Here is a 12,712-nt window from a genome sequence, read left to right as displayed (position 1 = left end):
AAGTTTGCTTGGATGGTATGTTGACACTAAATAGAACACAGGAAAGTAAATAGCTCTTTTATCTATTTTCAATCTTGAAAGAACATCATGTAAGATCAATGGCGGGGTTGGGGGGAGGTGGATGGGGAGACATAAACTGATTACTGCATGCAAAACAACATCAATTAAACATTTATTGAACTATTCGTTAGATGCTGTCTGTTCTCAATAAACTCATGGTAAAGTAAGAACAACAGATAACATTATTGTATACTGTGATAAGTACAACATGGTATGGAGTTGGCACAGAAGGCTTTGAGAAAGAAAAGGCCATCTGAGGTCAAGAGTGGTGGCGCATGCTGAGGAGGAAGGATCATCTTGAGTTCAAGGCCAGCCTGGGAATATAGAATGAGTTCCAGGTTAGCCTGGGCTTGAGTGAGACTCTGCTTCCAAAAAAAAAAAAAAGGGCAATCTGAGCTGGATGGCTGGATGGCTGATGATGATGAAAGGTAAACAGGAAGTTTAAAGGGTGGGTATGCCAGACAAACACATGAATAAAAGCCCAAGGTGGGAAATGACATACGCTCATTATTATTGGAGTAGACAATCATTAGATGAGCCTGGAGATCATGACCAGTCTTATGCTACATTAAGGAATTCTAGGGGGCTGGACAGATGGCTCAGCGGTTTCTTTTTGTTTTTGCTTGCAAAGCCTGGATTTCATTCCCCAATAACCACATAAAGCCAGATGTACAAAGTGGTGCATGTGTCTGGAATTCATATGTAGCATGAGGAGACCCTGATGTACAGATTCTCTCTCTCTTTCCTTTCCTCTCACTTTCAAATAAATATAATATTTTCTTAAGAAAGAACTTAATTCTATAATTAGTAAACAAAGTCAGCAAGTAGAAAAATGATATATTTTATGACTTAATAAGATATTTCTCTGGATATAATCTGGAACATGAATCACAAATGTGTGAGGTAGAGGCAGGAAGACCAGCTAGGAGACAGCTGCAATAATCTAGGTAAAAGCAAAAGAAGCTGTGGGAATCTTATTTTGTGAACTAAGGCTCCTTCTGGGCCATTATTTCCAAGGCTGGCCTCCAGAGTTGCTAGAAGTTCATAATGCTGGTCTGGTCATAGTCTATGTCCATGCAGAAGAGGTATGAGGGGACAATCCTGCTGTTTTAATTGCACTTAATGTTATTTTTGGGTTTTCAAGGTAAGGTCTCACTCTAGCTCAGGCTGACCTGGAATTCACTATGTCATCTCAGGGTGGCTTTGAACTCACAGTGATCCTCCTACCTCTGCCTCCCAAGTGTTGGGGTTAAAGATGTGTACCACCATGCCTGGCTAAACCTGCTATTTTTAAAGTATAAACTCTTACAACCCCAAGGCCTCCAGCCAAGGGTCTCTAACCACTGTAAATGAACTCCAGACATATGTGCCACTGTGTGCATCTGGCCTTACATGGGCACAGGGAAATTGAACCTGGGTTGTTAGGACTTTGCAGGCAAGCTCCTCAACCACTGAACAATCTCTCCAGCCTCTAAAGTTTTATTCTCTCTCTCTCTCTCTTTTTTTTTTTTTTTTGGTTTTTCAAGGTAGGGTCTCACTCTGGCCCAGACTGACCTGGAATTAACTATGTAGTCTCAGGGTAGCCTCGAACTCACTGTGATCCTCCTACCTCTGCCTTCCTCCAAGTGCTGGGATTAAAGGCGTGTGCCACCATGCCTGGCTCTGAAGTTTTATTCTAACAGAAAATTCATATCAACAAAAATTAAGTCTTCCCTTTAGTTCATATCCTTGAGGATTTTTTTCCAAGTACAGTACAGAATGCGTTTGATACTAATCACTATGATTATTGGCTTTATAACTGTTGTGCATTATCACCACTGGGTCAAATCTTTTTTTTTTTTTGGCCAGGTGGCTACTCGCGTGCTCCAGCAACAAGGGGCCAATGGTCGGTGTGGTAAACTACACTAGGGAAGGCTCTGCTATTGGGAGAGGTGAGCCCACATGTCCCTTTTGAGGCTCCAGGTCCCATACGAACAATCCAGAACTGCTGACGTCCTGGTCAGCCCCTTCTCCTCAGCTTGTCCTCTGGTTCCTCACAGGGTGAGACTCCAGAAACAGCAGCTGTTTCCAGCTGCACATTTCCCTTTCATCTGTCATGGGCTCTTAAGCTGCAGCTGCCTAGCATCTGCTCCTCTTGGTGCTTACAGAGGGAAGGATTGTTTGAGAAGCAAATTCCTGAGCTTTGGACCATTACACATGATGTTAAAGAAGCCATGCAACAAGTATGGAATTTTATCATTGTTAGAAGAAAACAGTTTAACAGGTTGTTTTAAATCTTAAATGAGTTCAAAGTCTTCTATTTTTTAACAACATTCTTTGTGCATGTCTGTGTATACATGTGTTTGGAAGCCAGAGGTTGAAATCAGGTATCTTCTTCAATTATGCTCCACTTAATTATTTATTTATTTTTGTGTATGGTGTATAGTGGATACACATGTGGCAACCCTTGTGGTAGTAGGGTGCACTCACCTGTGGTGGCCAGAATGGAACATGAGGTGTGCCACACTATTGTTTTTCTATCCATTCTTACTTGAGCCTGAGTATCTTACTGATCCTGGAGCTTGCCTTCTTTCTTTTTTTCCTCCCTTTCTTTTTCTTTCTCCTTCCCTTTCCATTTTCCTCTCTCTCTCTCTTTCGTCTGGAAATTCTTAGGTCTCTGTTCACCACAGGACTAGGATTATAGACACAAGTGACCACATCCACTTTTTTCCTTTTTTAGAATTAAAAAATATTTTATATTTATTTATTTGAGGGAGAGAGAAAGAGGCAGAGACAGATAGAATGGGCATGTCAGGGCCTTCAGCCGCTGCAAACAAACTCCAGATGCATGTACCACCTTGTGCATCTGGCTTAGGTGGGTCCTGGGGCATTGAACTTGAGTCCTTTGGCTTTGCAGGCAAGTGCCTTAACTGCTAAGCCAGCTCTACAGACCTTAATATATTTTTATTCATTTGCAAGCGGAGAGAGACAGGGAGAAGAGAGACAGAGAGAATGGGCATGACAGGGCCTCCAGCCACTGCAAACGAATTCCAGATGCATATGCCATTTTGTATATCTGGGTTTACATGGGTAATAGGGAATGAACCTGGGTCATTAGGCTTTGCAGGCAAGTGCCTCAACCATTGAGCCATCTATCTAGCCCATTATTCCCCATTTTTAAACAGCATTCTCTCCAAAATGCATACTTTTGTTTTTTAGTAAAATAGTTCCCCTAAATTTGTCACCTCAACATTCATCTGTTTCTCCTGGCAAGTAAGACACATGTCTGTGGCTATGCTACCATTTTTCCTGCCCTGATTTCATAAAAACACATCAAAGGTTACTAATGCTTGTCCAGATGCTTCAGTTTAGACTTGGAGGAAAGACAACTATCAGTTTTTGCAAAGAGCACAAGGAAGAGGCTTATCTTGGTATAGCAGAAATTACTTTGCTGCAGACTAAAAGGAACTGGATCAAGTCAAGCCTTACAGTGTGGTGACTTGAGTTTGTATCTAGATAGCAAACAGATAAAACTTAACTAGATAACCAGGATAACATCTGGTTTCCTCAGAGATGTGGATGAAGGTGTTTACTCCTGGCTTGCAGTTGCAGGTAGAGAGAGTCATTTTGGAAGAAGGGAGAAGGCCTACAAGGTATCCTAGTCATTTTCTGCTTTGGTTTGGCATGTTGTAAGGAAACTTTTAGTCTTCTAAAAATATCTGGAAATAAGAGTGAGAAAAAGTAATTTTTCCCCACACTTCAAAGTACAGAGATTATAAAGGGAAAGCCCCAAGAAGGAGAATGCCTGACTTTTTACTTGGGCTGAGTTTGTTTCCAACACAAAGTCTTAAGACAGAGGTATGTCAAAGGCATGCCAGGCTAACAGTATCCGAGAGAACATGAGAGATACTTGAGAGAAGAGGGCAATGTCCAAAAACAGTACCTGTCTCTCCCCAGAGACTGTCAAAGCTGTTGATCTGGGCTCTCTCCACTTCCTCTTCATCTTTTTCTGGAAGATCAAGTAGGTAGGAGACAATCTGAAACAAGAAGTTGTGTCAGCTCAACTGTAGGTGGAAAACGATACCGACACTAACCTGGAGGCCTGGAAGACATGGATCATCCGAGTGTGACTAAATCTCCTACATGCTAAAGGAACCAGTCTTGACTGCTTTAGCAAAGAAACTTCAAACTTCTCTGATGAGAACTTGTCCTATCGGATATAGTTTACATGCCTCTCTTGAACATAACTCATATTTCATGTGCTTTAAAAATTACAAATTCCTATTTCAGCTAAAGGCACAGTCCCTTATTTTCTCAACAAGACCATAGACAATAAATATGGGGACAATTTAGGGCCTACATGTCTTTTAGAATAGAGTGATGTTTTCTTTTTTCCTCACAGAAATATGATAACTGTCTTAGTAAGGGAGAGTAGCTGACCACAAACAAAAGTGATAGCTATTTCCAGGAATTTAATTTACAGAGTTAAAAAAAACCTTCCAGAAGCCGGGTGTGGTGGCGCATGCCTTTAATCCCAGCACTTGGGAGGCAGAGGTAGGAGGATCACCGTGAGTTCAAGGCCACCCTGAGACTCATAGTGAATTTCAGGTCAGCCTGGGCTAGAGTGAGACCCTACCTCGAAAAACAAAAACAAAAGCAAAAACAAAAAACCTTCCAGAGACAAAAATTTCGATGTTAGGGCTGGGTAGAGGGCTTAGTGGTTAAAGGTGCTTGCTTTCAAAGCCTGTCCACTGAGATCTCATGGAAAGCCACATATATACAAAATGGTACATGAGTCTGGAGTTCATTTGCAGTATCAAGAGGCCCTGGCACGCCCATACTCAATATTGCTTTTCTTTCACAAATAAATAAAATAAAATAACTTGAAATTGCTTCATATTCCCTTGGTGACCATCACGTCAGCTGACAAGGTGGCTATTTCACTAGAGCATCTCATGCGGTGAGTTTACAGCTGGTTTGCAGTGACCCATGTGAGCTGCTTGTTAAATTTTACAAGATGCTTGTTAAGCCATGGTAGTCATTTATTAAAAACTGAATAAAAGCTAAATATATTAGAAACAAAAGTTAAAGACTATTTAAACCTGGGCTGGGGTTCTAGCTCACTAGCAGTACTTGCCTGGCATGAGTGAGGAGGCCCTGAGTTTGACCCTCAACATCATAAACAAACAAACAAACAAAATAACACAAGACAAACGAATAGCCCTCCTCAAATACTGTAATTTTCTAGTTATTTAGCTATACTCACTGTTGCTTATGCTATGAGGTTATTAGCTTTAACTGCGTATGTGTGGCTGAAGTGCTGCACAATGGTAAGCTGCTGTGCACTTCTTCCCACCTTTGTGTTCTGGAATCTAACCCTGGCAGCCTGGAATCCACCACGGTGGGAATAGTTACAGCCTGGAAATTTACAAATCAAGGTTTTGTTTAGAGCTAAAGCTGAAAAAGGTTTTAGTTTAATGAGCAGATTTGTATAAAGCTGAGAACTAGTTTAATAGTAGAGTTAATAGTTTAATAATAGAGTTAGCAAAAGTTGGATGTAAGTCCATTTATCAAACCATGGTTAGGATGTAACGATAGGTTAGCTACAGTTCAAATCATTAGCATTCAATTAAGCATTTAAGTAAGAATACTGCTCATTTCACTACAATTTATAAATATGTGTACAATGATTCTTTAGATAAGTAAAATTTATAATAAACTTAAGTACGTATGTATCTGCCTTGCCCCCATTATACTCATCTTCTCTCTTCAGGGATAAATATTTCATACCATACTACCAATTCCATGTATTTGCTATAATTATCATTAATAATTGCAACAAAATACCATTTTTATGGTGTTTATTCATAAGACATCCTCCATAACAGTTTTGTGAAGAACTTGGTAATTTTATGTTGTAAGAGATTAGGTGAACTGTCCCAAGGTTTAGGTCCAAAACCTGATTTTTTTTAAGGTTCTGCTCTGTTCTTCCTGTTCCACACTGTGTGACTATATGACCATGGGTCAATAATTCCTCTATGGCATAGTGTTACAATCTGTTCAATAGGAATGGGAATATAGGGAGGAGCTGTGTGAGGCAATTTTCAAGGTCTACTTTGCCTCTCATGTTCCATTTATAACTCGAGTAGCCATGTACCTTGTAGAATTTAACCTCCTTATTCTTTTTGTTTTGTTTTTAGTTTTTGTTCAAGGTAGGGTCTCACTCTGGTTCAGGCTGACCTGGAATTCACTATGGAGTCTCACAGTGGCCTCGAACTCTCAGCGATCCTCCTACCTCTGCCTCTTGAGTGCTGGGACTAAAGGCATGCACCACCAAGCCTGGCAATCTCCTTATTCTTTAGAGTAGTAGTTAATTGACTTGATATACAGTTTTGTAACACACAAGCCTTGTCTCCCACTTTGGTAGGTCCCTCAATACATAGATAGAAAGAAAATCCTAGCACCTTCTTCCTACCTCAGTGTACCCCATGCTGGCTGCAGCAATGAGGGCCTGCTGGATGGCATGACTCTTCTTAAACACCCCTTGCTGTTGGCCGGCCATTGTCCAGTCACACTGAATGAGGAACTTGACAACCTCCAGATGACCTCGTAGCGCAGCGTGAACCAAAGCACACTGTCCATTCTTATCTAAGTGATCCACCTAAGGAAAGAGAACAGGAAGATCGGTGTGAACAATGATGGTGGCTGACTGCTATACTCCTAATCTAGTCACAGCAACCACTGCATGTGTCTAGACAGCCAAGACCCACCCTTTCCCACTCTATGAACCAATCTCTTATTTAAAACATATTTTACTTATTTAATTTGTTTGTGTGTGTGTGTGTGCTGTAGGGTCTTTTTCCATTGCAAACCAAGGTCCGATGCTTTTGTGCCATCTTTTATGCCTGGCTTTACTTGGATTCTGGGGAACCGAATCTGGGCTGACAGGCTTTGCAAGCAAGCATCTTTTACCACTGAGCCATGTCCACAGCCCTCTGAACCAACTGCTTATGCAAATTTAGAAGATACTTTCTACTCAGGTTAGATTACTGCAGAATTCCAGCTCTCCTGGATGGTCCTTTGGGGAGAACTATTTTTCTGTAGAAACGGACATCAGGCCTTTGTTTTCACATTAAAAGAAAAATAAAACAAAACCCGCAGTTAAAGTCGAGGTACATTCTCCTTTGTCCTCAAATAGTTCTTTTCATATCAAGATGTGAAAGACTCTTAGCTCTGTTGGTACAAAAACTTGTCTCTGAAATCATGAAAAGAATGAAAAACATTTTGAAGCTCCATTTTTTTTAATGGTATTCCAAAGAAGCAAAATATCTCATATCATGAATCATTCATTTGACCACACAGCACTGGCAGAGGCTACTTCTCTTCTCTAGTGGGAAGGCAGAGTCTCAAAAGGCCTGCCCCAAGTGGCCAGAGGCTACTGAAGCCTGATGTTAGACCAGCTCCATAAGCAGTCTCTGTAGTCTCAGTGCTGCTCACAGCTGAGGGGGGAAGAGGAGGCTCATTAAGATCAGTTAACCGAAAAGTCCTTAGACACAGGCTTCGAGCAGGAGTGAGGCTATCTGTCGGGGACAGGTAGAGACTGGAAACCATGGTCTGTTTCTCAGTCTTCCATAGACTTTGGTTCCACCTAGTGATCCACAAGACAAAGCTTACTGCAAGGTACCACATGGGATAAAAAGACAAGCAGTAACAAATTCTGTACTCAAGAGCTTTCAAACAAGGTAAGGGGAGATGTGACCAAGTCTAGCCAAACAAAGGGAGAATGTAATAAATGAAATAAAGTAAAAGTACAAAAAAAATTCAAAGGAATGAAAGATTTACTTGAATACAATCAACAGCATTAGAAGCAAAGTTCTATCTCAACTGGCTGAGGCAGGAAATGATTACTTTATTATTATTATTTTTTAATGGTAGGGTATATGAAGAAAGAAGTGTAAACTAAAGGTGAAAGCATGGGTTTATTTAATTTTAATTGTATTTTTTTATATTTCATTTTATTTCATTTCTATTTTATTTGCAAGCAGAGACAGAGAGATAGAGAGGAGACAGACAGAGGGAGGGAGAATGGGTGTACCAGGACCTGCAGCCACTGCAAACAAACTCCAGACATGTGTGCCCCCTTGTGCATCTGGCTTACGAGGGTCCTGGGGAATCAAACCTGGGTCTTTTGGCTTCGCAGGCAAGTGCCTTAATTGCTAAGCCATCTCTCCAGGCCCAACATGGGTATTTTTGAATGCCAAACTAAGCAGTCTGAATTTCAATAGGGAGGCAGCAAAGAGTCACTGAGAGCTTTCATGCTCAAAATTATATTTACAAAATTAAAGGGATGAATGAAAGAAAGCATGACACCTCAGACATGTGGTTGATTCTAGGGCTGGGCCAGTAATAGTAAAAGACAAGCCTAGAACTATTTTTGCTATTTATTTATTTTAAAAGTGTTTAAATATTTTTTATTTTAAAAGCATTTAAAATTCTTTTTTAAAAGTTTTTTTCGTTTTTATTTTTATTTATTTATTTGACAGCAACAGACAGAGAAAGAGGCAGATAGATAGAAAATGGGCACGCCAGGGCCTCCAGCCACTGCCAACGAACTCCAGACGTGTGGGCCCCCTTGTGTATCTGGCTAACGTGGGTCTCGGGGAAAGCCTCCAACTGGGGTCCTTAGGCTTCACAGGCAAGCGCTTAACTGCTAATAAAATTATTTATTTTTAAAAATTTTAATTAATTAATTAATTAATTTTGGTTTTTCAAGGTAGGGTCTCACTCTAGTCCAGGCTGACCTGGAATTCACTATGTAGTCTCAGGGTGGCCTCAAACTCATGGTGATCCTTCTATCTCTGCCTCCCAAGTCCTGGGATTAAAGGCATGTACCACCACACCTGGCAATTTTTTTTTAAAATATTTATTTTTCTAAGACAGAGAAAGAGAATGAATGGCACACCAGGACTTCAAACAAACTCCAGATACATGTGCCACTTTGTGCATCTGGGACAGCAGGCTTTACCAGAGAGAAAGCACCTTTAACCACTAAACCACCTCCTCAATCCTCTCATTTATTTTACTTTTTTTTTCTTGCTCTAGCTCAGGCTGACCTGACCTGGAATTCACTATGTAATCTCAGGTGGCCTTGAATTATTGGTGACCCTCCTACCTCTGCCTCCCAAGTGCTGGAATTAAAGGTGTGCGCCACCACTCCTGGCTTGCCTGCCTGCTTTCTTTTCTTTTCTTTTCTTTTCTTTTCTTTTCTTTTCTTTTCTTTTCTTTTCTTCTTCTTTCTTTCTCTTTCCCTCTCTCTCTCTCTCTCTCTTTCTTTCTTTCTTTTTTTTTTGAGGTAGGGTCTTGCTCTAGTCCAAGCTGACTTGGAATTCACTATGTAGTCTTAGGCTAGTGTTAGATTCACAGTGATCCTCCTATCTCTGCTTCCCAAGTGGTGGGATTAAAGGTGTATGTTAACACACCTGGCAGAGACACACAGAGAGAGAATGGGACCACCAGGGCCTCTAGCCACTGCAAAGGAACTCCAGACACATACACCATTTTGTGCATGTGGCTTTACGTGGGTACTGGGGAATTAAACTCGGGTTATTAAACTTCATGGACATGCACCTTATCCACTCTCAAACCCTTCATTTTTAAAAAAATTTTTGTTCATTTTTATTTATTTAGTTGAGAGTGACCGAGAGAGAAAGAGGGGGAGAGAGAGAGAGAGAGAGAGAGAGAGGGAGAGAGAATGGGCATGCCAGGGCCTCCAGCCACTGCAAACAAACTCCAGATGCGTGTGCCCCCTTGTGCATCTGGCTAACATGGGTCCTGGGGAATTGAGCCTTGAACCGGGATCCTTAGGCTTCACAGGCAAGCGCTTAACCACTAAGCCATCTCTCCAGGCCAAACCCTTCATTTTAAAAATGCTTTTTATTGCCAATTTTCATACATGCACAGAATGTATTTTGAGCACAATCCCCTCCTATTACTTTCTTTTATTGCTTCTCCTCCATCCCCTTTTCATTCTATCCCTTTTTCTTTTCAACCAGTCTTTCTATTTCGATGTCATTTCCCCCCCTCCCTTATCTATGATGTTAAGTCTGGAACATCTAATGGTGTGCAAATAAGCAAGTACTCAAAAAAAAAAAAAATAGTAGGGACAAGATGAAAGGACATAAGAATGGACTTTAACTAATGGCCAAATCTGGGACAATCTGAATAACAAAGTGAGTAATAATAGGAACTGATACAGGCCCTTTTTTTCTTTTTCCTGGGTGTGGTAGCACATGCTTTTGAGGACAGAATGGGTGTGTGTGTGTGTGTGTGTGTGTGTGTGAGAGAGAGAGAGAGAGAGACAGAGAGAGAGAGAGAGAGAGACAGAGAGAGACAGACAGACAGACACACACACACAGAGACAGACAGAGACATACAGACACAGAGAGAGAAAGAGAGAGAGACAAGACACAGAGAGAGAGAGGGAGAGAGGTAGGGAGGGAGGGAGGGAGGGAAGAGAGATAAAGAGAGAATTGGCACGCCAGGGCCTCAGCCAGTGCAACTGAACTCCAGACCTGTGCAACCCCTTGTGTGCATGTGTGACCTTGCACACTTGCATCACCTTCTGTGTCTGGTTTATGTAGGATCTGGAGAGTCATACATGGGTCTTTAGGCTTCACAGGCAAGCACCTTAACCACTAAGCCATCTCTCCAGCCTTGTTTGTTTGTTTGTTTCTTTCTATTTTTTTTTTGAGTCAATGCTTCACTATGTAGCTGAGGCTGCCCTTGAATTCATGATCCTTTTGCTTTAGCCTCCTGAATGCTGGCATGATAATTATGTGCCACCATGCCCAGTGGGTTGGGATGGCTTTCCTATCAGTAAATGCTGATTGGAATGAAAATAGAAAGTCACAGAGCAAAATCTCTTTCAGACAGATCCTAAGGTAAGTGGACAAATGATGGTGAGAAACAAGGCATGTATCTGCCTACTCTCAAATCACCTCCCTAAGGCAATTTTCCTAATTACAAGGGCAAAATCTCAGAGTTGCAACCCTGAAGACCCTATCTTAATCAAGTGATGTAAGTTTCATTATCTATAAAGATATACTGACACCATATACCTTCAAGTTTTGCTACAAAGGTACAACATTTCTGTGGCATCCTTGCCTGAAATATAGAAACTCAGATCTAATGAGGAAACACCAAAATAAAATTAAAACTTTCTATAAAGTAACTGCCAACACTCTTCAGAACTGTCAAAAAAATCATAAATGACAAAGAAAAACTGAGGCATGTTCATAAACTAGAGGAGATTAAATGTAATGAAATGCATTAAACTAAATGTCACACAGTCCTGTAACAGACAAAGGGTATTAGTGGGCGAAATGGGAACATTTCACTAAGACTGTAGATTCAGTAATGGCATTATATCAATACTATTTTCCTGGTTTTCATAATGGAACTATAGTTACTTAGCTGTTTATATCAGAGAAGCTGGGTTGAGGATACGTGAGAACTATGGACTACTTATTTTTTTTTTTAATTTATTTGAGAGTGACAGATAGACAGTGAGAGAAAGAGGCAAAGAGAGAGAGAGAGAATTGGCCACACCAGGGCCTCCAGCCACTGCAAATGAACTCCAGATGCATGCACCACCTTGTGCATTTGGCTTACGTGGATACTGGGGAATCGAGCCTCAAACCAGGGTCTTTAGGCTTCACAAGCAAGTGCTTAACCGCTAAGCCATCTCTCCAGCTCCTGGACTGTTTTTATAAGTGCAAAATTGTTTTAAAATTAAAGGTTTAAAGAAATTAAGGGGATTATATATAATAGATAATTCTAGAATCTGAAAAGGAGGGCAGCTATACAAGAAAATGGCAAGAATAATTCAGAAAAATGGTAGCCTTTGGGATAAAGATGAAGGAATGGCTGTATAAGCTATTTTCAGAATAAAATTGAAGACAGTTGGATACTACATGAATTTGGAAAGGCAAAGGAGAGGCAGGTATCAAAGACTCTAGTATAGCAGATTACAAAAGCCAGGAAGGAGCCAGTCTAGGATGAAGAGTTGTTTTACAAAGTTCATGTGAAGTGTTTGTGCGGCACCCTGGCTTCATAACTGTCAGGGAGGCAGTCAGGAATGTGAACCTAAACCCAAAGTTTCTTGAGTTAAGAATCACCAAAATGTAGGCGGAAGAATTAGAACCCAGTTATGTTTGACTCCAAAGCCCATGATTTTGATGGTGAAAGAGAGAGTATGACAATGAAGACCGGAGGTCAAAACCTTAGTGAAGGTGCAGTATGGGAGTGAGTGATGGCAGAGGAGCGAGCAGGGGCTGTGGGAGAACCAGAACGACATTAAAAGCTCAGCGTCACTAACACTATGGAGAGGCTTCGGGTGAGAGTAGGAAGAGCTGCAGTGCTCAATGCCTTTTAAAGGACAGCTCAGTTGGGCGCTGGACGGTTGGAAACATTTCCTTTTTTCCCTCCCTCCCTTTTTTCTTTTCAGGCATATGATAATTAAAGAGACATTTTCTCTTTTAAAATGATTTATCTTAATCTGCTCACTCTTAATTCTTTTACAGATGTGAAGTGAAATTAAAGGCTATTAGATAGTTTGTATAAATCCTCATATAAAGTGTGGACTTAGTTGTGGATTTAACCCAACTGAGTTTGA

General features: G+C 40.9%; 1 protein-coding gene across 3 annotated transcripts in view; it reads right to left on the bottom strand.

Annotated features, from left to right (window-relative positions):
- Positions 1–12,712, bottom strand: part of Tanc2 (tetratricopeptide repeat, ankyrin repeat and coiled-coil containing 2) — a 382,841-nt gene that overhangs the window by 31,258 nt on the left and 338,871 nt on the right. For all 3 annotated transcript variants that reach the window (XM_045158789.1, XM_045158790.1, XM_045158791.1), the window contains 2 exons: positions 6,515–6,700; positions 3,983–4,076 (listed from right to left, as the gene is read on the bottom strand). In XM_045158789.1, the coding sequence (XP_045014724.1) occupies positions 3,983–4,076; positions 6,515–6,700 (280 nt within the window). The remainder of the gene's footprint in view (positions 1–3,982; positions 4,077–6,514; positions 6,701–12,712) is intronic.

Source organism: Jaculus jaculus, chromosome 9 (genome assembly GCF_020740685.1).
Source record: "Jaculus jaculus isolate mJacJac1 chromosome 9, mJacJac1.mat.Y.cur, whole genome shotgun sequence".
Lineage (NCBI taxonomy): Eukaryota > Metazoa > Chordata > Mammalia > Rodentia > Dipodidae > Jaculus > Jaculus jaculus.
The sequence above is the reverse complement of the archived record's forward strand: the minus strand, read 5'-3'. Positions and strand labels throughout refer to the sequence as shown.